The sequence below is a fragment of the Triticum urartu genome, chromosome 1, assembly GCF_003073215.2.
Source record: "Triticum urartu cultivar G1812 chromosome 1, Tu2.1, whole genome shotgun sequence".
NCBI lineage: Eukaryota > Viridiplantae > Streptophyta > Magnoliopsida > Poales > Poaceae > Triticum > Triticum urartu.
Genome location: NC_053022.1, coordinates 547,270,462 through 547,297,326, shown reverse-complemented (window position 1 = coordinate 547,297,326; position 26,865 = coordinate 547,270,462). Strand labels below are relative to the sequence as shown.

At 44.0% G+C, this 26,865-nt stretch overlaps 1 protein-coding gene across 1 annotated transcript; it reads right to left on the bottom strand.

Moving 5' to 3' along the window:
* Positions 1–9,750: 9,750 nt before the first annotated feature.
* On the bottom strand, positions 9,751–11,840 carry LOC125538783 (noroxomaritidine/norcraugsodine reductase-like). Its single transcript, XM_048702074.1, has 5 exons — positions 11,764–11,840; positions 11,476–11,683; positions 10,452–10,677; positions 10,227–10,333; positions 9,751–10,029 (listed from the first exon to the last, which is right to left on the bottom strand). Exons 1-5 carry the CDS (start codon positions 11,838–11,840, stop codon positions 9,868–9,870), a joined length of 780 nt encoding a protein of 259 aa, XP_048558031.1. The 3' UTR covers positions 9,751–9,867.
* Between the last annotated feature and the right edge of the window lie 15,025 nt (positions 11,841–26,865).

The following is a 26,865-nucleotide window of genomic DNA, read 5'->3' as shown; positions in this document are numbered from 1 at the left end:
AGTTTCACCGAGTGCCGTGCTACTAATCACGGTACTCCAGGGTGCTATTTGCACATAATCTCCAACTTAAAAACGGGTGGCGTTGGTGTGTCACGTGGCCAGTTTAACTGTCAACGTGGCCCGGCGGGTAGGTGGTCCATGACGTGCGGGCCCGAGCTATCAATCAGTGGCACCCACCTGCATGCCGACCTGGTAGGCGACGGCGTTGAAGTGGCCGCCACGTCAACTCGCGTGTTCTCCGACGAGGACGCATCCCAGCCATCCGCTACACATCCGGCGGCCCATGCGCGCCGGGCCCGGCATGCAGTGACGTGTACGCGTGTGTGGCTGTGCTTGCTGCTAGCTTTCACGTGTGTAACCATATTAAAAACTGTAACAACCTACTGATCATGTCGTTTCAGCTAACTTAATCTTTTAGTGGACTGATCTCGGCGTCGATGGCGCCAAAATAGAATTGCTAGTCGTTAGATAAACAACCAGCTGGGTGGGTAGAGCATCCTAACGAACGCCAGCAACTCACATGTCCTATCACCTCTGATGTACATAAATCACATCGCCAAAGTGAAATATATAACATTTATAACAAACACTATTTGTCATTATGAAAAACATTGCCAAAGATTGCCACACCTAAGGTTAGGCAAATTTGACTCACACCTTAGGCAAGCCACACTAGGACCCCACATGACATACACACAAAAATGTAGTAAGATTCCCTTGGGCTGGCTAACTTGTAGCTCTCATTTTAAAAAACTAATCTTAGACAAGTTTAACAACATTGTACGGCAAAGTGTGGCATTGCTAGGCGTAAAACCAAACGGCCCCTTAGTAGTAGTACATGTGCGCCACTGCACTACATGCATGGTACACCTCCTAACACCAACCAAGGTTTGCTTGCTGAGTGTACAAAAACCGTATCCAAAATACAGTGCAGCTTCATCCATTGATAACACCGATGTTCCATGATCTCCCTTGTTCCAATAATATAAGCATCTTGAGTCGTTGGAGCTACCACACCACTGTGTCACAATGTGCAAACTGCAACGAACGATATGGCCATCTTCCCCTGGTGGGTCCCACCATAGAGATAATAGTGTCGTTGGCTTCGAAATCAACACCCAGTGAAAGCTAAGTGCCTTAACTAATCTACACCCAGTGAAAGTTAAGTGCTATTCTAAAAAAAAAAGCTAAGTGCTCTAACTAATCCGGCCCGGCCGTTGTTGGGGGTAACGTGAATTTCACCCACTACCTACGTTTGAATTGAAAAGCACCTGTTTTAATTAATTTTGACATGTTTGTCGACAACGCTTTTGTTCGCGGCTGATTTGTATCTCGGTTTCTTTTTCATTTCAATTCACGTCGTCATCGGCGGTCGCGCGATTAGTCGCCACTGATTATTTATTTATGCCTTTGCCGAGAAAAAGTGTCACTTTTGGGGCTTAGTCGTCGGTGCGAAAATAGACTACCACAGCGATGCTGTGTGCAAAAATATGTACGATGTTTTAACAGGTTTGCTATTTCACATCTAGATGTGAAATACCTATCTCACATCTAACTCTTAAGCCATTTGATTGAAAATTTTAAGATCCGTGTTTTTTTAAAACATGCACTCGTGTAGCGTTACGTTTTTTTGACCGGTTGTTCCGTTTCAGAAGCTTACGTCAGGTAGCTGCGCTCGGCTGCTACGTTAGCTAGCTGTGCTTGGCTCGTACCTTATGGGTTCTAGTCTATATATGAGCTGTGGCGTTTTATTTCTTTTTCTGTCATTTCTTTCTTTTCTGTTTTCATTATTTGTTTTAAATTATGAACTATTGTAGTTTCATGTTTTTGTATTTTATATTTTCCTCTTTTCCATTTCTTTTTTCTTTTTCTTTTTCTTTTTTTTTCTTTTTTTATTTTTTTAAATCCGTAATAAAATCACACTGTCATCTATTTGCTTTAAATGTCATGTAAATCTTGATTGCGGATTATTTTGTCGCGCATCTCATATCGTGTCGTATGTCTGGTGTCTATTTGTCGATCTTCTTGTGCGTCCGTTTTTTGTTCAACCATTTTTATGGCGTGATCTAGGGGTTCTGTTTCTGATTAGTTTTGCTAATTATCATGTACATGAGAGTGAACAATGTCTCACCTAACTTATATACCGTTAGATATGAACCATATATGTTGTCGTTTGGGAGGCACGACCTGTTTATTTTCTATTTGTTTTCGTTGTGCGTTTTTTGTGGCATGGTGGAGAATTTGTAGAGCCCATCCTCGGCTCACAAATAGATTCGTAGTTGTCATTGATGCAAGTTCACCCCCGACTCACAACTATGCATGTGTTTTCTTTGTCATCCTAGTTGCAAGTTCACTCCCGACTCGCATCTGGGTTCGTAGTTTGTTAGCGTCCAAGTTGCAAGTCAACCCTTTGCTCGCAACTAGGCATGTAGTTTGTTTTCATCTTAGTTGCAAGTTCACCCTTAACTCACAACTTGGCTCGTAGTTTTGTAGTTGTCCCAGTTGCAAGTTCACCCTTGACTCGCAACTGGACCCATAGCTTGTGGTTGTCACGGCTGCAAGTCCATCTTGCACTTGCAACTTGTATTGTAGTTTTGTTTAGTTGTCCGAGCTGCAAGTCCACCCTCGGCTCGCAACTCGCATCATAATTTTTTTAGTTGTTCCAGTTGCAAGTCCATCCTCGAATCGCAACTAGGTCCGTAGTTTGTTTTATCCCAGTTGCAAGCCCACCCTTGACTTGAAATTCGACCTATGTTTTACTTTTCATCGCTTTTTTGTAGGTCCATCCTTGACTTGCAACTGAGCCCGTAATTTGTTTAATCCTAGTTGCAAGTCACCCCTTGACTCGCAACTGGGCTCGCAGTTTTGTAGTTGTCTCAGTTGTAAGTCTACCCCCGACTTGCAAATGGAGCACGTGTTTTTGTAAGTCTACCCTTGACTCGCAGCTGGGACTGTAGTTTGGTTTTCGTCCCAGATGCAAGTCTACCCTCGACTTGCAACTAGGCTCGTAGTTATCCCAGTTGCAAGTCCACCATGGACTGGGGGTCTGACCTTTTTTGTCCGAGATGCAAGTCCACTCTCGACTCGCAACTAGGGCTCAACCTTTTTTCCCAATTGCATTTCCACCCTTAACTCGCAACTGGGGGTCCGACATTTTTTTGTCATAGTTGCAAGTCCACCTTTGACTCGCAATTGGGGCCCAACTTTTTTCCCCAGTTGCAATCCCACTCTTGACTCACAACTGGGCCCTGACATTTTTTTGTCCTAATTGCAAGTCCACTCTCGACTCGCAACTGGGGCCAGACCTTTTTTGTCCCAGTTGCAAGCCCACCCTTAACTCGCAACTGTGCGTCCGACCTATTTTTGTCCCAGTTGCAAGTCCACCCTCGACTCGCAACTGGAGTCTGACCTTTTTTTCCCAGTTGCAATCCCACTCTTGACTCGCAACTCGGCCCCGATATTTTTTTGTCCTAATTGCAAGTCCACTGTTGACTCGCAACCGGGGCCCGACCTTTTTTTTGTCTCAGTTGCAAGTTCACCCTCGACTCGCAACTAGGCCCAAACATTTTTGTCCTAGTTGCAAGTCCACTCTCGACTCGCAACTAGGGCCCAACCTTTTTTTGTCTCACTTACAAGCCCAACCAAATTTTATATATGTTTAATATTTTTTTCAAATGCATGATTAACATTTTTTCAAGCACATGTTTTTTAACTTTCTATTATAGGAGTATATGTTAAAAAATGCACATTGGAACATTTATCTTGCATTATATGAAACTTTTTTAAACTATGTGAATATTCTCTAAATTTCATGAACATTTTTGTAAAGCTGCACGATTTTTTTACACTGCATGAATTTTAAAAATACATGCGAACAATGCTACTTTTCATGAACATTTTTTCAGTGAGCAGGGAACATTTCTCGATACTAAATAAAAAAAATAATCTCACTCTTGCATGTACGCACGTGGCATGTAGAGTGAAAACAAAAATGCATGGTTCTACGTATTGTTTCACACATGTATGGTGGTGTTCAGTGTGCGTTCAGCTGTGTGTGTGTGTGTGTGTTTTGAGACAAGCGTGCAGCTGTACGTGCACATGTCAATAACAAATGTGTGTCCAATGCTTCAGCGGGTGATGGGGGTGGGTTGGGCAGCGACAAACAAACAATCCAGGACAAACAAACAGGCCTGGGGAATGAAGTTGGAAACGGAAGGGAGGGAGGAACTAATCGTAGTTGTCAACAAAAGAGGCTGCCATGTAGGTTGATGTCATGTTAGATGTGAGATATTATCTCACATCTAGATGTGATATAGTTAGAGCCATGTTTTAAACATGGATCTGGACAAAATTTATAATCTTCATACATAATAATGATGAACCTACCCTACCTCTGGCATTTGACCAATCAGCATGTTTTTGGTTAGGCCTAAGACCGTACCGGTTAACATAATCGCACTTGCATGTGCACACAGAAAAGCAGGGCAGAAGAGAATGTTGCCATGTGCGAACAACGCATGGGATCAGTTCAGTGCCACCAACCAAGCCAGGGCAAGCATCAGGGAGCATGATTGTCACCTCTCAAGATCCAGATGCCAAACTTGCTTCCAGATCCCCATTGTGTGAAACACACAAACACCGGCCACCCTACAAGTTGACCTAGTTTGGCTCATAGCTGTTCGCCTATTACTCCAATCCGATCCAGTGCGTCGTGACATTTCCAAATCAGGATCAACTCACACTGCTCCCTTCGTCCCATATTAATTAACACTCAAACGAATGTATCTAGACGTAAGGATCAACCTATACTTAGATGAATATATATGCTGACGGCCCAGAAGCGACTGCCATCGACTATGTGTCCTTCCCTCGCCACTCACCTCACCGTCGTCGGAGAAAACGGCAGGCAAAGTCTGCATGACCAGTGGCGACGGCGGGCTCATCTCCTCGCGGTTAAAGAAACCCTCATGGCTGGAGCGTTGCGTAAGGTCTGAAGGACCACCATTGAGATGTGCAAACTGCATGCAAATGGTCTGTCAGCTTCCACTGGTGGGTCCCACTCCCACCACAGAGATCGGTAATGTCGTCGTTGGCTTTAATCACACCAAGTTGAAACCTGCTTGCTTGCTCTAACTAATCTGACTTGTTTTGATTTTGACACTTTGTCCATAAAGCTTAATTTGTTCGCAGCTGATTCGTCTCTCGATTCTTTTCATTTCATGTCATCCTCGTGGGTCATACGATTTTTGGCCACTGTTTTTTTTTGTCTTTGTGCTGAAAAGTGGCACCTTTGGAGGCGAGTTGCCGTCGGTGATAAAAAAAGTAAGAGACTACCCAATACTGCTATGCAGTTTTTAGCCCTTTCTTTTTTACAAGAGCATGGTGATTTAAACATGGGTGTAAGAAAAAAATTATAAAGTTTAACTATACTACTTTTTTTTTAACAGAGAAAGGCGCACAAAGCGCCAACATTTTTATTCAGCTCAATAACATCTTACAACGTGAAGTACATAGCCCTGAAAATTGATATTGGAAAGGAGGGAAACTACAGGGCATGCCCTATTTGAATGAGCTGAAGCAAAACAACTAATGTAAGGTTCTATACAACATCTAAGAACCTGATAAGCCACATTGTGAGCTATGCCATTGATCTCTCTTGATATATGAAACACATGTGCTTGGAGATCTTTAGTAAGAGAGAAAAATTCAGCAAGATATTTCCTGATGGATCAAGGGGTAGAATCAGCCAAAACACTTCTTTCTGCTGCCGCTTTTGCCAAGGAGAGACAATCAGTGAGGAAAGTAGGCCTATTAATGTGAAGCCTGTGAGCAATTTGAGCTGCAAGAAGAAAAGCAAGGGCTTCAGCTTGAAGAGGCGTGCTTGTGTTTTGAGTGGAAGCTTGAATTTGCACATTAACCTCAGCTTGCTCCTGCAAAAAACAGAGAAACACTCCAACTCCAGTAGCTGTTGTTCCATGTAGAAGTCCTGGAATCGTCGAACAATTGAAAGCGGCATCAGAATAAATTTTAGCTCCTGAAATGAGAAGATCTGTCCTAACAGTGCAGCTCTGTTGAGGTAAGGTACTTATATTATGAGAGGTAAGAAGCTGATCAGTTTGCTTACCATCATGGACTTGATTGCCTCCTTTTGAAGATTTAAGATGAATCAATGAACCCTGCCTCTGGCATTTGACCTACTAACATGTTTGTTCTTTTATTTTGTCCAAACACGGAAAGAGTAAAAAATTAATTAACATAATCACATATGCATGTGCACATAGCGAAGCAGGCAGCAAAGAATGTGCGTCTTTGCGAACAAAGATGGGATTAGTCTAGTGTCAACAACCAAGGGCAGGTGAGGTGATGCTTATTTAGCATGCATGGTTGTCTTAGTTGTCATCTCTGGTAAACCCTATATGCCGCTTATTGCGGCAAAGTGTCGTGCTTTTGCACTGGACACCGACACCATGCTAGGGACCGATAGGGGGCGAGGCAATGTTAACTGTTACGTTTTCTCCTGGCTTAGGAACATGTTAGGAGTTCATATATGTTTTTTGGAACATTCTAGAAGGTTCCTTGAACCCGTTTTTGTTTCTTTTATTGGGTTTTTTTGGTTTCTTTTGGTTTTTATTTATTTATTTTACACTCTTTTTAAATTCTTTCTCCTCTTTTTTCTGTTTCTATTTTTTTCAGAAGGTCATAAATTTCAAAGTTTCTTTGGATTTTTTAATGTTTTACAAATTTGTTTATTTTCAACAAATGGTTCACAATTTTCATATATTCAAATTTTTCAAAAATGTTCAGAATTTCATATTTTCCCTGATTTTCAAAGTTTTTATTTATGTTTTTCAAAAATTGTTCATTGTTTTCAAAATTTTGTTCGTGTTCTTGAAAATATGTTTGCAATTTTGAAAAACTTTTCACATTTTAAAAAATGTTTGGGGAATTTATAAATGTATTCATGTTTTCAAAATTTATTTGTTTTTTAATATTCAGAATTCCAAAATTTGTTCAATTTTTAAGAAATTTTGTTGAACATTTCAAAAAATGTTTTTGAATTGCTAGCGCTGAAGTTTGTAAATTAATAATTTTGTGATTCGTATCAATCAAGAACAGTTAGTTGTTGTACTTGTCAGCAGCTGGCAATTACACTTCAAGGTCTTGGGTTCGTCGAAGTTGCGAGGACGCTCCTTTTCTTGGCATTTTTGCTTCACACATTATAAGAAAACATGCTTCGCGTCGTGGTCGTAGGGCTGGCCCAGTCGCCTGGACCCTGTGCGTCACACTTCTATATGTAAAAAAATGCGTCATATTGGGGCGCGGCTATACTCACGCGAAGTGGAAACAATGCTAAGATCTCCTAATTGGCGCCTTGTATGTAGGTTATGGGTTCCAGCGCCCATGCGGCTGCATATATGGGCCGACCTATCAGCGCGCGGCGTGATCACTTGGCAGGCGCGCAGCTCATTTTCTTTGGGTCAATGGTTGACCTGTTGATGCTTGACCAGTTGACCGATCAACGATTGACTTGTGAAAAATAAAATAAAATAAAGCCTCAAGAAAATCAGAAAAAGCCTTTGAATTCAAATAAATTCATGGATTTGAAACAGTTTCTGTCATGATTTTGGAAAAAAAATCTCAAATTTGAAAAAGCAAAAAATTGAAAAAGTTCATTGACCTGAAAAAGTTCGCAAATTCAAGAAAAGTTTGCAAATTTGAAAAAAGTTCGTTGATTTTGAATTAAAAAAAAATCGTAATTTCAAAAAACTTCATCAATTTTGAAAAAATGTTCACAAATTCCAAAAAAGTTCGTCGAATTTTGGAAAATAGCTCATGGATTAGAAAAGGTGAATTTTAAAAGGTTATCGATTTTGAGGAAAATTCATGAAATTTAAAAAGGTTCACTAGATTTTAAAAAAGGTTTATGGATTTGTAAAAAGTTCATCGATTTAGATAAAAATATTTCAACAATTATAAAAATTTCATGGAATGTGAAAAAAGTTCACAAAATTGAAAATAAACCATGCATTTTTTATAAAATTATATTTTCCTGAAAGTTCATGAATTTGAATAATTTTTGTAAGGAAGAACACTAAATAGGAGAAAAAAATATAGTAAAACAGCCTAACAGAACAAAAAACGAGAAAGGAACATATTTTTTTAACGTTACATTTGCCACAAGTAGAGAAAAAGAAGTGAGTGGGCACAAGAAAGTTCGTTGTCATAGTGGTTATTGCAGCTATTTTTGAAACACGGCCCTTAGAGCCCTATTCATTAAAAAAGGTCGAAGAAAGTTGCCCTGTTAATTAAGGAAACCCGGACGAAAATCGTTACAACATGCCCACAGAGAAGTCACACGACCGACCTGGCACCCACAAGACCCACACACACCACCGAGGAAAGGACACCATCGAGGCTGCCCGCAATGTCATCGTCATCACCTCTCCCCGAGCAAGCGACTCTGACTTCGTCGTTGACGACCCGTCAAGACCCCTCCGAACGAATGGTACACGGAACCCTGCCGTTCGAGGCCAAACAATCGACCTCACGTGTCGAGGACGAGGCAGCTCCGACTTTGATGACGAGCCTCGCAAGAGAAAATGAGCGCGCCTTGGACCGAGAGAGTACAATGTGCCCATTGCTTGGCATCGTTGCCGTAGTACCGCCCCGCAATACCGCAGCTCCGACTTCAACCCCAGGAACATGCCAGACTATCGACAATGAAGACAAGCCATGACCCTGCTCATCTTGCAGCCATCATCGTCGCCACACAAGTCGCAACGCAACAACCGCACCGCTAGCCGGGCACCGGCTGACCATGATGTCGTGCACGTGCAGCCTCAAGGAAGAGCGAGAGGGATCACGATCTTCAAGGCAGCGCCCTCAAGAGGGAAATCGGTGTTGGAGACACCGCCACCGCCCGATCCTACAAGAGGATCTTGGCTTTCACCCGAAGAGCTTGATTTAGGAGATGAGAATACACGGATCTCCCCAGCGATGCTTCGAAGAAGGATGACGATGCCCACAGGTGTTGCCGCCGCCGGCCGTAACCCCAGCCAGACTTTCACCCGGAACATCACAACCTCACCGCGACACACTTGGTGACGCCAACCAGCACCTCCATTGCCTGAGCCTTCACTGACCCGCACACCTTGCATAGCGACCGCACCATCACCAAACAGGACCACCACCACACCTTGTTGCCATTGAAGCTGCCCAGCAGCACTGCGCGACGAGCCAGATCTAGCCGCCAGCCAGACCCAGCAGCCCTCCTCCACAGGCCAGCCAAAAGAGGAGCACGACCCCCCGCCAGCGACCTGCACGCAAGAAGCGCGTCGCCTGCGAGCAGTGGTGGGAGGGCCACCACCCCAACCCAACCAAGCCGGGCAGGTGTGAGACATGAAGCAGAGCCCCGCGTCGTTCATGTTGTTTCACAGGACTAAAGCATTTCCCGTGGCTAGCCAGGAAAAAGTACTAGTTCTAAAAATCAATATCATGGGTTGTTTCTACAAAACAATCGATGATATTAACGAGTTGCAATGAGTCCTCGAATGCTCGCGATTGATATCAATGCGGCCGTATGTCATAACAAAAATGCGAACTTACATGTGAGCATAACTGGAGTGTATGCTTCTTCTAGGCATTTCTTACTCCATACATGGTCATAGAACAACATACTCCTATATTTGTAACGAGACCAAACATCGACAAACATGATGTAGGTATATCCTGATTAATTAATTTATTTTCCCCAATCGGAGTAGTAGCACTAGCAGCTACTCCCTCCGTCCCATAATATAAAAACATTTTTGACACTAGTGACAGTGTAAAAAACGTTCTTATATTATGGGACGGAGGTAGTAGACTCTAATAAATGGTTCGACCGCCGTCGATACAAATAACCTGGCCGGTGATATAGGACGCCGTGGGCATACAAAGGAAGGACACCACTGAAGCGACCTCCGTTGGCTTGCCACTCCGGCCCATCGGGATCCGCGAGCATGCTTCCTCAAGGGCATCCGCCTCTAACTGTTGCATCCACAACAACCAAAGTATATATGTCAGGACCAAAATAGAAGTTAGATAAGTATAAAATGTTTTAACAATAAATCAGTTAGATATATCTGACTGATCTCAGTAATTGCTGGGTATTTTTAGGACATCATATACTTGGAACAGGGCTAGCCAAAAACCAGATAGAGTCACAATACAATCTCAACACTTACATCTTTGATCATGTCTGTCGACACAATGCCTGGGGCAACAGAGTTCACACGAATAGTGTCTCTAGCCCACTCAGTGGCGAGGCTCCTTGTAAATTGGTTCATTCCTCCTGCATGTGAGCCAGCATGTATAAATGAGAAACAAAAACCAAAACAAGAGGTTAGGCCACATTTATTGCATGGAGTATTATTCCATAAGCTTGTTTATCTTGTCAGGCGCATATGTACCTTTTGTGATGCCATAAAGTGCGAGGCCTGGGTAGCCAAATATACCTCCAACAGAGGAGATGTTGACGATGCTACCTCCTCCAAGTACAGAGGCGTTGACGAGTAGAGGGTGCGCGAGCTGACTAAGGTGGAAGCTTGACTCTAAGTTAGTCTCCATCAATTGTGCGTAGTCCTCCGCCGTCCACTTTGTAGCCGCTTTCAAAACCAATTGCCCTGCATTGTTCACCTATGTTGTCGATATGCACGGGTTAAGAAAGTTTCATATATCCCGTGGATCTTTTTTGGGATTTTCAATTACTCCTTCACTTGATATATTCCATTTATTAAGTGAAGACTTTAACCAGCAATAGGTAATATTATTAATATTTGTTTTGTCTAATACACAAAATTGAGGTTGTTAGCTTCATGCTGAGAAATACCTAACTGAAAATACAATTTATATCACACCAATAAGACATTAATCAGGCAATTTGTTGGCTGCAGTCTTGTCTTAGACAACTACTATAAATGTGAGTTCATGTACAAACTGTATTTTTTTTGTCTGTTTGAAATTGCTTTTACCACGCTTACCACATGGTATGTACAGACTATATTTAGCATGAGATAAACTACACTTTCTTCATCCATTCAACATCACCTTAGCAAAAAATCTGGCATGGTGAATCCAAGAAACGACAAAGGTGGATCATTTGGAGTGCTCTCTATATATTAACCAAAATAAACCTGGACATGGGAGCCTAGCCCAACCGCGTGAACCTGAAGTTCTTTTTTAGTTTTGCCGTAGTTTAAATCAAAATGCACCAAGTTTTTTTAGTATGACGTAACGTGGTCCTAGCGGCATATACTCCCTCCGTCTTAAAATAAGCGTCTTAACCTTGTATTAACTTTTCTCGTAAAAAAACTTGGTCCTAATTTTAGTATAAAGTTTTTTTAATAAAGATTGAGACACTTATTTTGAGACGAAGAAAGTATTATTAAATCAAAGTACCTCCATGAAGCAAAGGCAAATTCGGCTAGAGCTTACCAGTATGTCCAGCTTGCCGTCGAAGGACTCCCTGACCGTCTCCATGAGCTTCACCCTCTCAGAGCGCACAGAGACATCGCACACGGAGACGGTAACCGCCAGCTTCTCATCCTCCCACTGCCGGCGGCACTCTTCCAGCTCCGCCGCGTTGCGGGAGCAGGTGTGCACCCGCGCCCCGAAGCCGGCGAGCTCCTCAACAATGGCACGCCTACGTACGTACGCATGAATCAAGCATGATGCCTTCTGAGAGTAAGTGATGGCTCCAAAACTCAAGAAAAACGCACGTACCCTATTCCTTTGCTGCCGCCGGTGACCAGGGCCGTCGCGCCGGCCAGGCTCCACCTCTTCTCCCTGCTCGTCGTCATATCTCCTTCTCCTCCGGCGTTGACGAATTGAGTGTAGGATACCGGTGTGTTTGTGCGTGCATACATATATTCTGATCACGTCTACATTGTTGAGGTAACGAGCCTTAACTTTCAGCTGTGCAAGACTAGTTCCTGCCGTGCTAGGCCAAGAACATATGTAAACTAATAACTGGAGGGTATAATATTATAGAGCAGGCCATCAATTAGAATTTTGCTCTTGTTGGCTGGTGTTAGACTGGGTAATTTGTGTCTTTGTGGTCGAGTTTTGACATGGTTGGCCTTGAGAGCCACGATCTTCATAACACATATGGCAATGGACATGCGCTACACCAGTGTTGCCGGCCGGTTAGAAAGCACTGGCCAGATCTCTACGGTTTTTCTCTCTCTTAGGAGATTTCGAGGGTCACGGTACCAGTTTGTGGAAGTGGCCAAAATCAAGGGTAGAGAGTACGGTTAGTTTGTTGACATGTTTCAGACAACCACTTTAATCACACAAGTCAATGTACATCTTAATTGTGCAGAGACCCCGGCCGTGTGCTTATTGTGCCCGTATCTTTCTGATACGAAGACACTTTGAGTCAATAAAAGTACCTTTTATCAGCAATAATAGCAAATTGGTCAGCTCATGAGATGAGACCAAGCAGAGTACGGATGTGTCTCGCTAATAAGGCTTCTTTGTGGACTACCTGATTTTGGATCTGGCTTGCCTGCTCCCTCCCAATGCTTCTATCCGTGCTCCCACTTCATCCTACGGCTGTCTTTTTCTCTTTTCCTTTTCTAATCCAATATCTTCCTCCCTGATTTTAAGGGGATGGGGATGGGCCTTATTTTGTTCCAATCAAATCAATCCACGTAAGCGGGAGCACAGATGGGCACATGCGTAGGGAGCAGGCAAGTCTCGTCCCGCCTCTTCCCATTCTAATCCCTCCTCACTAGTAGAAAACAGGGCTTTGGTCCAGGCCGGGTCAGCCCATTAGTCCCGGTTCAGTCCAGAACCGGGACCAATGTGGGCATTGGTCCCGGTTCGTGAGCCCAGGGGCCGGCCGGGGCACGTGGGCCATTGGTCCCGGTTCATCTAGACCTTTTGGTCCCGGTTGGTGGGATGAACCGGGACCAATGGGTCTCGCTCCTGGCCCACCACCATTGGTCCCGGTTGGTGGCTTGAACCGGGACCAAAGGCTCCCCTTTAGTCCCGGCTCATGTCACCAACCGGGACCAATGAGATGCCTATATATACCCCTTGCTCGCGAGCAGAGCACCCCAGTGCTCTGTTTTTCTCTGGCCGAGGGGGAGAGGGCTTGGTGGTGCTCTAGCTCACCTCCTATGCACACAAGGTGTTCGATGGAATGCCCGAGCCACACTACTTAAGCTTTCTCCTCTCCAAGCTCGACCTCCAAACTCCATTTTCCATAACATTTGTCTAGGTTTAGCGGTCCGTCAGGCCCCGTCCCCGTCTTCACCGCCGTCGATCACCCGCGCCGAGCTCATCGCCGGCACTACCGTGGTGAGCCTCTTATTCTTATCTTCTTTCTGAAAGGAAAAATATTCTTACTTGTATGTTTACATAGATACTTGTATTATTTTCTTACTTTTATTATTGCATCTTATATAGTGTGATGGTTTTGGTATCCGCCCCCGTCGGCCCTCGTCCTGTCTATGATTCGGATGTGGTATATATATTATCTTTATAACTATTGGTTCATTTATTGTTTATGAAAACTATGCCGACCAACGTGACATAGATTTTATTTATGTAGGATGTATATGAATCGGAAATGCCAACCGACCCTATTATCGAGAGGTTAAATTTAGTTGAAGAAGAAAACAATTTGTTGAAGGAAAAAATAAAAAAAATTGAGGAGGAGAAGATGATATTGGAGTTGCATGTTGCGGATGTCATCGATGATCACAAGATCAAGATGGATGCAATGCGCTTAAAAATTAGAAAGATTAAAAAATATGCCATTCATACCGAGGCTTGGTATCATTATGCCGTTGGATCAATTGTTACCTTGGTTGCGATTATGATCGCATTTGTTTTCGCATTGAAATGTTTTACATAGTTTCAATGTATGGTTTAATTAATTAGATGCTCTGGAGAGCTATATGTTGTTAGATGAGAACTATGTATGCACTTTGGTTTTAATGTGATGATGAACTTTTATTAATTTGGACACTTAATTATATATAATGCACGCAGATGAACCGGCAATGAATGTACAGTGACAGACACACCCGCGAGTACATTAAGGGCGTGCATGAGTTTCTCGATGCGGCTGAGGCAAACAAGCAGAATGGTTTTATGTGTTGTCCATGCACTGAATGTGGGAATACCAGGTCTTACTCTAACCAGAAAATCCTTCACTCCCACCTGCTTTACAAGGGTTTCATGCCACACTATAATGTTTGGACGAGGCACGGAGAAATAGGGGTTATGATGGAAGACGACGAAGAAGAAGAGTACGATGACAACTATGTGCCCTCTGAATACGGTGATGCTGCAACGGGGGGAGCTGGTGAAGATCAAGAGGAACCAGACGATGTGCCCAATGATGCTGCAACGGGTGAAGCTGCTGAAGATCAAGAGGAACCAGACGATGTGCCCGATGATGATGATCTCCGCCGGGTCATTGTCGATGCAAGGACGCAATGCGAAAGTCAAAAGGAGAAGCTGAAGTTCGATCGCATGTTAGAGGATCACAAAAAAGGGTTATACCCCAATTGCGAAGATGGGAACACAGAGCTCAGTACCGTATTGGAATTGCTGCAGTGGAAGGTAGAGAATGCTGTGGCTGACAAAGGATTTGAGAAGCTACTGAAAATATTGAAGAAGAAGCTTCCAAAGGATAACGAATTGCCCGACAGTACATACGCAGCAAAGAAGGTCATATGCCCTCTAGGATTGGAGGTGGAGAAGATACATGCATGCCCTAATGACTGCATCCTCTACCGCGGTGCATACAAGGATCTGAATGCATGCCCGGTATGCGGTGCATTGCGGTATAAGATCAGACGAGATGACCCTGGTGATGTTGACGGCAAGCCCCCCAGGAAGAGGGTTCCTGCGAAGGTGATGTGGTATGCTCCTATAATACCACGGTTGAAACGTCTGTTCAGAAACGAAGAGCATGCCAAGTTGATGCGATGGCACAGTGAGAACTGAAAGAAAGATGGGAAGTTGAGAGCACCCGCTGACGGGTCGCAGTGGAGAAAAATCGAGAGAAAGTACTGGGATGAGTTTGCAAAGGACCCAAGGAATGTATGGTTTGCTTTAAGCGCGGATGGCATTAATCCTTTCGGGGAGCAGAGCAGCAATCACAGCACCTGCCCCGTGACTCTATGTATGTATAACCTTCCTCCTTGGATGTGCATGAAGCGGAAGTTCATTATGATGCCAGTTCTCATCCAAGGCCCTAAGCAACCCAGCAACGAAATTGATGTGTACCTAAGGCCATTAGTTGAAGAACTTTTACAGCTGTGGAATGAAAACGGTGTACGTACGTGGGATGAGCACATACAGGAGGAATTTAACCTTAAGGCGTTGCTGTTCGTGACCATCAACGATTGGCCCGCTCTCAGTAACCTTTCAGGACAGACAAACAAAGGATACCACGCATGCACGCACTGTTTAGATGACACTGAAAGTATATACCTGGACAAATGCAGGAAGAATGTGTACCTGGGCCATCGTCGATTTCTTCCGACCAACCATCAATGTCGAAAGAAAGGCAAGCATTTCAAAGGCGAGGAAGATCACCGGAAGAAGCCCGCCATGCGCACCGGTGATCACGTGCTTGCTATGGTCAATGATTTACACTATGTAATCTTTGGAAAGGGTCCCGGTGGACTAGTTGTTCCGAATGACGCTGAGGGACACGCACCCATGTGGAAGAAGAAATCTATATTTTGGGACCTACCCTAATGGAAAGACCTAGAGGTCCGCTCCTCAATCGACGTGATGCACGTGACGAAGAACCTTTGCGTGAACCTGCTAGGCTTCTTGGGCGTGTATGGAAAGACAAAAGATACACCTGAGGCACAGGAGGACCTGCAACGTTTGCATGAAAAAGATGGCATGCCTCCGAAGCAGTATAAAGGTCCTGCCAGCTACGCTCTTACGAAAGAAAAGAAAGAAATCTTCTTTGAATGCCTGCTCAGTATGAAGGTCACGACTGGCTTCTCGTCGAATATAAAGGGAATAATAAATATGCCAGAGAAAAAGTTTCAGAACCTAAAGTCTCATGACTGCCACGTGATTATGACGCAACTACTTCCGGTTGCATTGAGGGGGCTTCTACCGGAAAACGTCCGATTAGCCATTATGAAGCTATGTGCATTCCTCAATGCAATCTCTCAGAAGGTGATCGATCCAGAAATCATACCAAGTCTAAGGAGTGATGTGGCACAATGTCTTGTCAGTTTTGAGCTGGTGTTCCCACCATCCTTCTTCAATATCATGACGCACGTCCTAGTTCATCTAGTCGACGAGATTGTCATCCTGGGGCCCGTATTTCTACACAATATGTTTCCCTTTGAGAGGTTCATGGGAGTCCTAAAGAAATATGTCCGTAACCGCGCTAGGCCAGAAGGAAGCATCTCCATGGGCCATCAAACAAAGGATGTTATCGGGTTTTGCGTTGACTTCATTCCTGGCCTTAAGAAGATAGGTCTCCCTAAATCGCGGTATGAGGGGAGACTGACTGGAAAAGGCACTCTTGGAAGAGACTCAATAATATGCAGGGACGGATATTCTTGGTCTCAAGCATACTACACAGTTCTACAGAACTCTACCTTGGTGACCCCGTATGTCGATGAACACAAGAACAGTCTGCGCTCCAAACACCCGGAGCAGTGCGACGACTGGATTACATGTGAACACATCAGGACTTTCAGCAGTTGGTTGGAAACACGTCTCAGAGGTGACAACACTGTTTGTGATGAGTTGTACTTGTTGTCTAGGGGACCATCTTTGACTATATTAACTTACAAAGGATACGAGATAAATGGGAATACATTTTACACGATCGCCCAAGATCAAAAGAGCACCAACCAAAACAGCGGTGTCCGCTTTGATGCAACAACCGAGAGCGGAAAGGACACATATTATGGTTACATAGGGGACATATGGGAACTTGACTACGGACCTGATTTTAAGGTCCCTTTGTTTAAGTGCAAATGGGTCAATCTGTTAGGCGGAGGGGTACAGGTAGACCCACAGTACGGAATGACAACAGTGGATCTGAAAAATCTTGGGTACACTGACGAACCGTTTGTCCTAGCCAATGATGTGGCACAGGTTATCTATGTGAAGGACATGTCTACCAAACCGAGAAAAAGAAAAGATAAGGAAGCGGATACATCATACGATGAGCCAAAGCGCCACATAGTTCTTTCAGGAAAAAGGGACATCCTGGGAGTGGACGGCAAGACAAACATGTCTGAAGATTATGAAAAGTTTCATGAAATTCCTCCCTTCAATGTCAAGGCTGACCCAAGCATCCTGATAAACAATAAAGATTATCCATGGTTACGGCGCAATAAGCAAATGACACAAGCGAAGAAAAAGTGAAGACTTTCTCCCGCAACTATTATGATGATACCATGTATCATGCCAACTTTGTAACACACGAACTTGCTACCATTGTCCGTTTTGTACATGCACATGCTATGTGGGTGAAATTATGATACCATCCCAACTTTCAACTTTTTCAGAGTTCATTTGAAATGCTTTCATGTCTTATGGTTCAAGGTTTTATGTGTTGAGGCAAATGGATCAATATGTCAGGAGGCGGGGTATAGGTAGACCCACAGTACGGTATGACAACAGTGGATCTAAACAATCTTGGGTACAGAGACGAACCATTCGTCCTAGCCAATGATGTGGCGCAGTTATTGTCCGAAACTTTGATACTTCGAAAGTGATTGTCCATTTTGTACACGAAGTGCATCAAGTTTTTGTCGTAACCCTCTCTACTTTTTGGAACATGCTATGTGGGTGAAATGATGATACCATGCCAACTTTCAACCTTTTCAGAGTTTATTTTAAATGCCTTTCAATTTCAGGGTCATTTAGCTCAAAGAATGAATTAATAGCAAACAGAATGAACTACAAAACTTTTATGAAAATAAAAACAATCAATTAAAATATTATGTTATGATCAACTAAAATAAAACTATAATATTCTTCAATAGCAAAAAGAATATAATTTTTGTGACCTAAAATCAAACTATAAGTATTTAATTGTAAGTATAAATAAAAAATAAATAACAAAAAAGAAAAAAAATTATTTTTATAGTAAAGTTATTCATAAACTAGTGATTCACACAAATTTTAAAAAATACAAATTTAAACTATTCAAAATTTTAAAACTAATGGCACTAACAGAAAGTTTATAATTTTTGTGACCTAAAATCAAAAAGAAATCACTAAAAAACTATAAGTATTTAGTTGTAAGTATAAATAAAAAATAAATAGAAAAAAATCTATTTTTATAGTAAAGTTATTCCTAAACTAGTGATTCACACAAATTTTTAAAAATTCAAATTTAAACTATTCAAAATTTAAAACTAATGGCACTAACAGAAAGTCTATAATTTTTGTGACCTAAAAGCAAAAAGAAATCACTGAAAAACTGTAAGTATTTAGTTTTAAGTAGAAATAAAAAAAATAAAAAACCAAAAAAATGTAGAAATAAAAAAGAAAAAACCAAAAAATGCCACCTACTGGGCCTCCACGGCCTGAATACGACTAGAAACCCTACATGGGCCAGGATTCAGGCCCGCAGAAGGCCCAATAGGCCCACAGGCAGTAGCAAGTTTAGGCCCGAAAGCCTGCATAAGGGAGGAGCTCGAATGGGGAGGCACACCAGCGCTTATAAACAAGTGTCGGCGCCCTTCAGCTAGCGAAGTGGGACTAAACTTTCGGCCGCGCCAGCGCCAGCACAAGGCCATTGGTCCCGGTTGGAGGCACCAACCGGGACCATAGGGGGGCATTGGTACCGGTTCGTGGCACCAACCGGGACGATTGCCCCCCTATGGTCCCGGTTCGAGCCACCAACCGGGACCAAAGGCCTCTTCTTCCCGCCCTTTCGACTGCTGAAAAGAGACCTTTGGTCCCGGTTGGTGGCACCAACCGGGACCATAGGTAGGCATTCGTCCCGGTTCATGGCACGAACCGGGACCATTGCTCTGGGTATATAAGGTAGCACTTGTGAAAATTTCGCCAACCGCTCCCATTCCCTCCCGACGCCGCCAGGCCGTTCGTCGTCGTCGTCGCCGCCCCGAGCCCGCCGTCGCCCGCCCCCCGTCGCCGTCGCCCCGCGCCGCCGCAGGCCTTCTCCTCGTCGCTGCGTGCGCCGTCGCCAGCCTCCTCCTCGTCGCTGCGTGCGCCATCTCCGGCCCCCTCCCCGTCGCCCCGCGCCGCGTCGCCGGCCTCCCCCGCGTCGTCGCCGGCCTCCTTCCCCGTCCCCGGCCTCCTCCCCGTCGTGCCCCCAGTGAGCTCCCCCCTTCCCATCGATCCCTGTCGCTCTGACCATCACCGCCGCCGCCGCTGCTCTCTGTGTGTGATAAATTTTTTCATATGTGTATATGTATATGCTCATATGTATTTGGATTTGGCTATGTATGTATGTATATGCTCATATGTATGTATGTATGTATGTATATGCTCTCTGTATATGGATTTGGCTATGTACATGCTCTCTGTATATGCTCATATGTATGTGTTCATATAGCATTTTTTTCTATATATGAATTATTTTTTTGTTCATGGATATATGCTAAAGAAAACGAGGGGGGTGATAGATGATGATGAGGGGTCGAAAGGGGGACGAGAGGTCGAGAGGGGTCGAGGGGAGAAAAAAATGTTATCAGGGACGAGGGTCGTCGAGGGGTCAAGAGAGGGACGAGGGGTCGAGAGGGGTACGAACCGGGACCAATACTCTGTGTATATAAGCAGGACTTAGAAAGAAGAAGAGGAGAGGAAGAAGAGGAGAAATAAATAAGAAGAAGAAAAAAGAAAAAAAAGAAGAGGAGAAGAAGAAAGGATTTTTTATCGGGAACGAGGGTGTCGAGGATCGCCGAGGGGTCGAGGGTCGGGAACTAGGGTAGAGGGTCAAGGGTCGTTAAGGGGTCAAGGGTCGAGGGTTTCAGGGTCGAGGGTTCGAGGGTTCTATAGGGTCGAGGGATCAAGGGTCGAGGTTTCCAGGGTCGTCTAGGGGTCGAGGGTTCCAGGGTCGTCGAGGGTTCGAGGGGTCGAGGATCGCCGAGGGGTCGAGAGAGGTTTCCTAGTGTCAAAGTATTGAAGAAATCCATGGCTTCATCATTAGCCGGAAGTAACCAGGGCATGACGAAGTCCTCCAAAGTTATTTTGGAATGGTGTCCCGGATAGGATAATTTGCCTTTTTGTATGAATTTCAGCAAAGGCCTTCCAAATAACGATATTTGGAAGGTTCTTGCTGAACTTTGTACCAAAAAGCGAATTATCCTATCTAGGACTCCGTTCCAAAATAACTTTGGAGAGCTTCGTACCATCATGCACCTGTTACTTTCGCCTAATGATGAAGACATGGTTTTGTTGAATCCTTTGACACTAGGCAACCTCCCGACCCCTCGGCGATCCTCTCGAACATGAGAGGAAGAAGAGGATCGCCGAGGGGTCGAGGGTTCCAGGGTCGTCGAGGGTTCGAGGGGTTGAGGATCGCCGAGGGGTCGAGAGAGAGAGATTTCCTAGTGTCAAAGTATTGAAGAAATCCATGGCTTCATCATTAGCCAGAAGTAACCAGGGCATGAAGAAGTCCTCCAAAGTTATTTTGGAATGGTGTCCCGGATAGGATAATTTGCCTTTTTGTATGAATTTCAGCAAAGGCCTTCCAAATAACGATATTTGGAAGGTTCTTGCTGAACTTTGTACCAAAAAGCGAATTATCCTATCTAGGACTCCGTTCCAAAATAACTTTGGAGAGCTTCGTACCATCATGCACCTGCTACTTTCGCCTAATGATGAAGACATGGTTTTGTTGAATCCTTTGACACTAGGCAACCTCCCGACCCCTCGGCGATCCTCTCGAACATGAAAGGAAGAAGAGGATCACCGAGGGGTCGAGGGTTCTAGGGTCGTCGAGGGTTCGAGGGGTCGAGGATCGCCGAGGGGTCGAGAGAGAGATTTCCTAGTGTCAAAGTATTGAAGAAATCCATGGCTTCATCATTAGCCAGAAGTAACCAGGGCATGACGAAGTCCTCCAAAGTTATTTTGGAATGGTGTCCCGGATAGGATAATTTGCCTTTTTGTATGAATTTCAGCAAAGGCCTTCCAAATAACGATATTTGGAAGGTTCTTGCTGAACTTTGTACCAAAAAGCGAATTATCCTATCTAGGACTCCGTTCCAAAATAATTTTGGAGAGCTTCGTACCATCATGCACCTGTTACTTTCGCCTAATGACGAAGACATGGTTTTGTTGAATCCTTTGACACTAGGAAACCTCCCGACCCCTCGGCGATCCTCTCGAACATGAGAGAAAGAAGAGGATAAAAAAAGAAGAGAAAGAAGAAAAAAAAGAGGAGAAGAAAGAATAGAGGAGATCTCCTCTATTCTTTCTTCTCCTCTTTTTTTTTCTTCTTCCTCCTTTTTTTTATCGGGAACGAGGGTCGTCGAGGGACATAGATGTAGTGTCGTCGTTGTCGATATATACCCCTCCCGATAGCTTCAACACGTGGGGGGGTCGATATTACCCCCTCCTTGAAGCGTTCTCGAGGCCACTACAAAGTATGTGTGACTGTACGGTACACTTTGGCTATCTTAAAACCTATTTAAATCTGGTCCTGATATAGTACTTTTTAGGTCTTAGTTTGGCGTTTACCAGTAAACCTACATTTACACTCTGCATATGGCAACATGTTTATGTAATTACACTGTGTAAGTGTTTGACTGGTCTCACATCAAAGCATAGTTTGAGACATTTCACTGATGAGCACATACATATATATAAAGTTTGCACATAATCTGTTCAAACCGGGAGGGATACAGGGATTTTTTTTAGATGAGGACAAACCTGCTTGCAAATCCTAGCTCTGCAATTGATTCTACCTGAATGTACTTTAGTAGATCTTCTCTTGTAAAATCCAAACTGTTTTCGAGCCTATACATTTACTTTCCTATTTTTGTTTATGATGCAATACTTATCCTGCAGCCATCTAATATGAAAATTTTATAATAGAAGATGACCTCATTTATATACAGAAAAATGAAAACTGTTGTAACATTTAGAGCATTCCACTTACCGGATTTTAATTCCATGTGCTTGGATGCATATTTGATAAATCATCCAGGCTTTTAGCTGTGGCACCAAGAAATGAAAAAGTATTAGCATCACAAGCCACAAATAAAAAGAAAAACAATCTTATTTGAGAAGATGGGGTGGTAGGACTAACTACAAACCGTAGAAGTGCTTTTGGAACGTCCACTCATCTCTGCCTTGATGAGAGATTCAGGATAGGACCAACTACAGTACCGCTCTCTATCCCTTTGCCTTTTTATTTCGTTAGGCTCTGCAATTCATGACACAGTTTAGCAGTTGAGCAACAATCCAGTGACTGCACCACCTGCACATGTTATGTTCTGCAGTTGTGTGACTGCCGATTGTCCGGTAGCCGGCACCTGTGTTACAATGTTACTGCCATCAAGGACGGCAGCAATATGCTTATTTTGCTCGCGGGTTGGACGTTGTCGCTTTAAAATGTCCTCTCTATTTTGTGCATACCGCTCCCTTTCCATTTGATTCTTTATCTCATTACGGTCTAGAAGAACAGATCATAGATCATTATATAGCAATAAAACTGGGCCATATATCATGAAGTTGATCATCATTACCTTGTGATACAGCCAGCTGGGTGTGTGCCCCATTGATATCGGCTGCGGCAATTTTCTTCTGTTTATAGACCTCACGCCGTATCTTATTAATCTCATCCCTATTTTGTGCATACTGCTCTCTATCCCTCTGCCCTTTTTACTTCTTTAGGGTCTGCAATCAATGACACAATTCAATATTTGAGCAACAAAACTGAATCGGGTGCTTGGGTACTGATCATCACCCAAGTGTTGGGTGTTGCTTATATCCTGGCACGGGGTGAGCGTCCCGTCGGGAGTGGTCGGGACCATACAGTCCTTTAACCCTGTGAATGTCAAGAATGTTATCATACAACTGTACCTGAAGGAATAATGCAATATGATGTAGTAGTTGGTAATGCCATTCATCTAGGTCTCTTTCTGGGTGTGTCTTTATTTGTGTTCATATTACTTGTAACTAAAGCATTGGACGAGCTATATGCAGATTGGCAAGGCTTTCAGGTGAGGTCAGTTACATACTGAAGAGCATGCACCTGTGTTGGCGACGAGCTCGTCAGCGCGGCCGTGGACGGGCGCCTCGGCGGCTGCGCCTGTGATGGCGAAGAGCTCGTCGTCGTGGCCGTCGTCGGGTGACTCGGCGGTTGCACTTGTGCTGGCGAAGAGCTCGTCATCGCGGTCGTCGTCCGGTGCCTTGACGTCTGCGCAGGGCAGCGAGCAGCGATGGCGCACGTCAAGCCGGACGCCTGGATTGATCCCCCCCTAATTTAGCAGATTTCTTTCCATATAGTCGAGCAAGTCCATGCGAATTGGACGTGCTGTTTCCTTGTGCGGGGTGGCCTGTTGTGCGGCGGCTTCTTTGCGTGAGGTAGATCGTGGGAGAAGTAGGACGTGGGCGTCTGCCCTGGCAGAACATTTAATCCTGAGCGTTGATTGGTGTGGCAGACCTTTGATGTAATATAGAACATCGGATGTGATTTAGTGGGATTGATCAAACGCCTCTGGTGCTTCTGTGTACACTTTGTGATGTGACTTTAGGAGGATTTATGTTTACTCTTTTAATAGTAGTATAATATAATATAATATAGAACGTCGGATGTGATTTAGTGGGATTGATCAAACGCCTCTGATGCTTCTGTGTACACTTTGTGGTGTGACTTTAGGAGGATTCATGTTTGCTCTTTTAATAGCAGTATAGATTATCCAAAGCTAACTCTAACGTAAACTTGAACCCCTCTTGCAATTTGTTGTCTTTAATCTTCCATAGCTTCACATTTGTTGGGATAACACCTGGTTTGAACTACATGTTCAAACATAACCTCATTGGTTACTAATTTTGTTGGCCAATGCCCGGTTCTTTTGCATTACGGGCTTCTTAGTAATAACTAAATAGTGTTGGTTCCATATAGTATTTATACCGACCGACTTTTCATATATTTTCTGGAATTTTTATCGCGTATTGTAGAAGACACAACAACGCGCGCCACTGAACCATTTTCCAGCCTTATCACACACTAAGTGTTTTTTATCATCGGGTCTTGTATGTGACAGTTTTTTGGCTGTTAGATCATGATGGTTAACATTATAGTGCCAAAATGACGGGCGCAGCAACGCGCGCCATCAATGATCTAGTATCTAAAATAACCGCCGTTTATGCGAAGTTGGGGCAAAAACCTTTTTGACAGTCCCGTAAACTAGCTTTATCTTTAGAGGATCCCGTAAAGAGGTCTTTTCTCCCCGCTGATTTATGAGAAGACGGTCTTCCCATATCTCTTTGGCGGGATTGCAACCACCTGAAACTTCCGCACGCCGACCACAGGAACGCTGCCGCCCCGTCGGAACTTCACCGGAAAGTAAACACGCCGCTATCGCCCGCACAGTAACACCAACCGCTGCCGCCGCCTTGCCCGAGCCGTCGCCCGCCGACGTCACCGACCTCCGCCCCTGCGCCCGCGCCACCGCTTGCGCCCGCCGCCATAGCCTCACCAGTGGCCATAGCACCTCCTGCCGGTGTCACTGACCGGTGGGTCCCACCAATTATCTACTTTTTTAATTAAAAGTAAACAAATGCATTTATGGGAAGAATATTAGGGAACTGATAGAAGTTACTTTCGAAAAACTTCCTTTATGTTTTACGGAAGGCCAAAAAACTACTTTCATGGGAAGATTTCTAAGGGACCTGTTGGAGTTGCTCTAAGGTGGGATGTGAGATAAATATAAAGGGAAGCACTAGAATGAGATGTAAGATGGCCGTTGGATCTAGTACTAGGCCATGCATGGTTCTTTTATTGCTTCCTAATAACTGCTTCCGGTTAATTAGTATGCACGACACCCTCACTAATTAATCCTGAAACATGAAGCCCTCAGATTGCACGCAATCAAAGTTTGATTCCAATTTAAATGGAGCTCAATCTGGAAGATCCAATGCCCTGAGAGAGTTAAGCAGTTTTTGTAGAGACTTGCTCACAATAGCCTTCCGCACCGTCTGAGTATTTCTCGGCGGGGCATGGAAGTGGATACACTTTGCCCAGTTTGTGGGCGTAATAATGAGGATGGGGCGTGCATTTTCTTAAGATGTAAACATGTGAACATGGAGGGAGTTGCAGTTGGAGCAAACTAGAATTTAGTTTCTTGATGAGGTGGGTGCGAAGGAGCTAGTCACCAGAATCCTATCACTGCTAGAGGACAAAAGACTCTGGGTGTGGTGGGATACAAGAAACAGTAGAATGCTCTGGGTGTGGTGGGATACAAGAAATAGTAGAACGCCCTAGCAACAGGAGGATGGGGTTTCATTGTCCGTGACAGTCAAGGACATGCGCTTGGGGCAGGCGAGGGATACATGCTGCACGTCTAAGTCCCTCTACATATGCAGAGGCAATGGCGTGTCTTGAGAGCTTGCAGGCTGCCCAGGCATGGGGTATATCAGAAGTTCATGTTGAAACAGATGCATCCCAGCTTGTGCAAGCGCTTTGGTCAGACGACGAAGATATGGCGATAAATGGTGTTATCTTCAAGGAGATTAAATATTTTACTCGGCTAAATTTTATTTTTTTTCCACATTACTTTTTGCCCAAGAGCATGTAATAAAGTTGCCGACGCTCTAGCGAAGTATGGTGCAGGGGCAGGGCCATCATTCCCAGCTTTATGGCCAAATGGTACCCCTGATTTTGTGCAAAACTTGGTAGCCAGCGATTCTGCTGAGCTCTTTGGTTAATGGAATAAATATGATTCCAGTTTCAAAAAAAATTGATTCCAATTTGCTTCTGATTTAGTGCTTCCATCTATGATACCTTCCGGGATTGATACTTTTGTTTTCTTAACTCGATCTATTTCCCACATATGTGCTCCCATAAACTCAATATATTTTGCTTCAACAATAGCCAAAGTAGTTTTTGTCTAACAGAAATTCATTAGGAAATATGTGCCCACTATAAACGTTTACTCTGTATCTTCAATGAAGCAAGAGTTTGTTTCTGGCGACCAGAAAATTTGTTTCCATTGAAAGGAAATTTGCATCAATGGTCAACAATTAAATATGCTTCCACTCAAGCATAAAATGGTTTCCACGGTACCAACTAGATTGTTTTCAAACGAATCCACATAAAAGCCTAATACAATTAAAACAGAAAAAATTAATCTTATCCAAGGTCCATGTCTAAGAGACTAAGGTGTCTAGGAAGTGAGGGCATTCTCTTGGGCCGCGGCTGCACAATAGGGAATGTGTAGGCGAAGGATCACCAATGAAAGTTGTCGCCATTGTGGTGAGAGCAAGCAGCAGGGCTGCCGATGTAACCGATTGACCACTTGGTTTCATGGTTGCGTGAGCTAGAGCTCACACACCCTAGCATGTGCCGCAATGCGTCCATGTTGTTTAGTCGGTGGAGTACTTAGGAAAACGCCATCCTCAAGGGCGGCCTTAATCGCGGTCTCCCCCTTGTCTCCACCACCTCCTCCACTGCCTTGAGATCGACACCGGCAACATAGTGAGGAGGGGACAATATGACATGCTTAAGAAACTAGTGATACGTCACTACACCATAACACTTAATTGGGGGCTATTAACTGCCGGGAGAAGTATGTGAATAAGAGTAAAAGATCTGCCGGGAAGCTCGTTATTGCCGGTAGAAATACTTCAGGTCAGAAAAACTGCCGGTTAGAACTTTAACAACAGGGGCACAGAAAC

Coding starts and splice junctions, on each gene's coding strand:
- LOC125538783 (XM_048702074.1), bottom strand. CDS start 11,840: ATGACGACGAGCAGGGAGAAGAGGTGGAGCCTGGCCGGCGCGACGGCC. Junction 10,678..11,475: donor ACGGCAAGCTGGACATACTG/GTAAGCTCTAGC, acceptor TCGACAACATAG/GTGAACAATGCAGGGCAATT. Junction 10,334..10,451: donor ACTTTATGGCATCACAAAAG/GTACATATGCGC, acceptor GCTCACATGCAG/GAGGAATGAACCAATTTACA.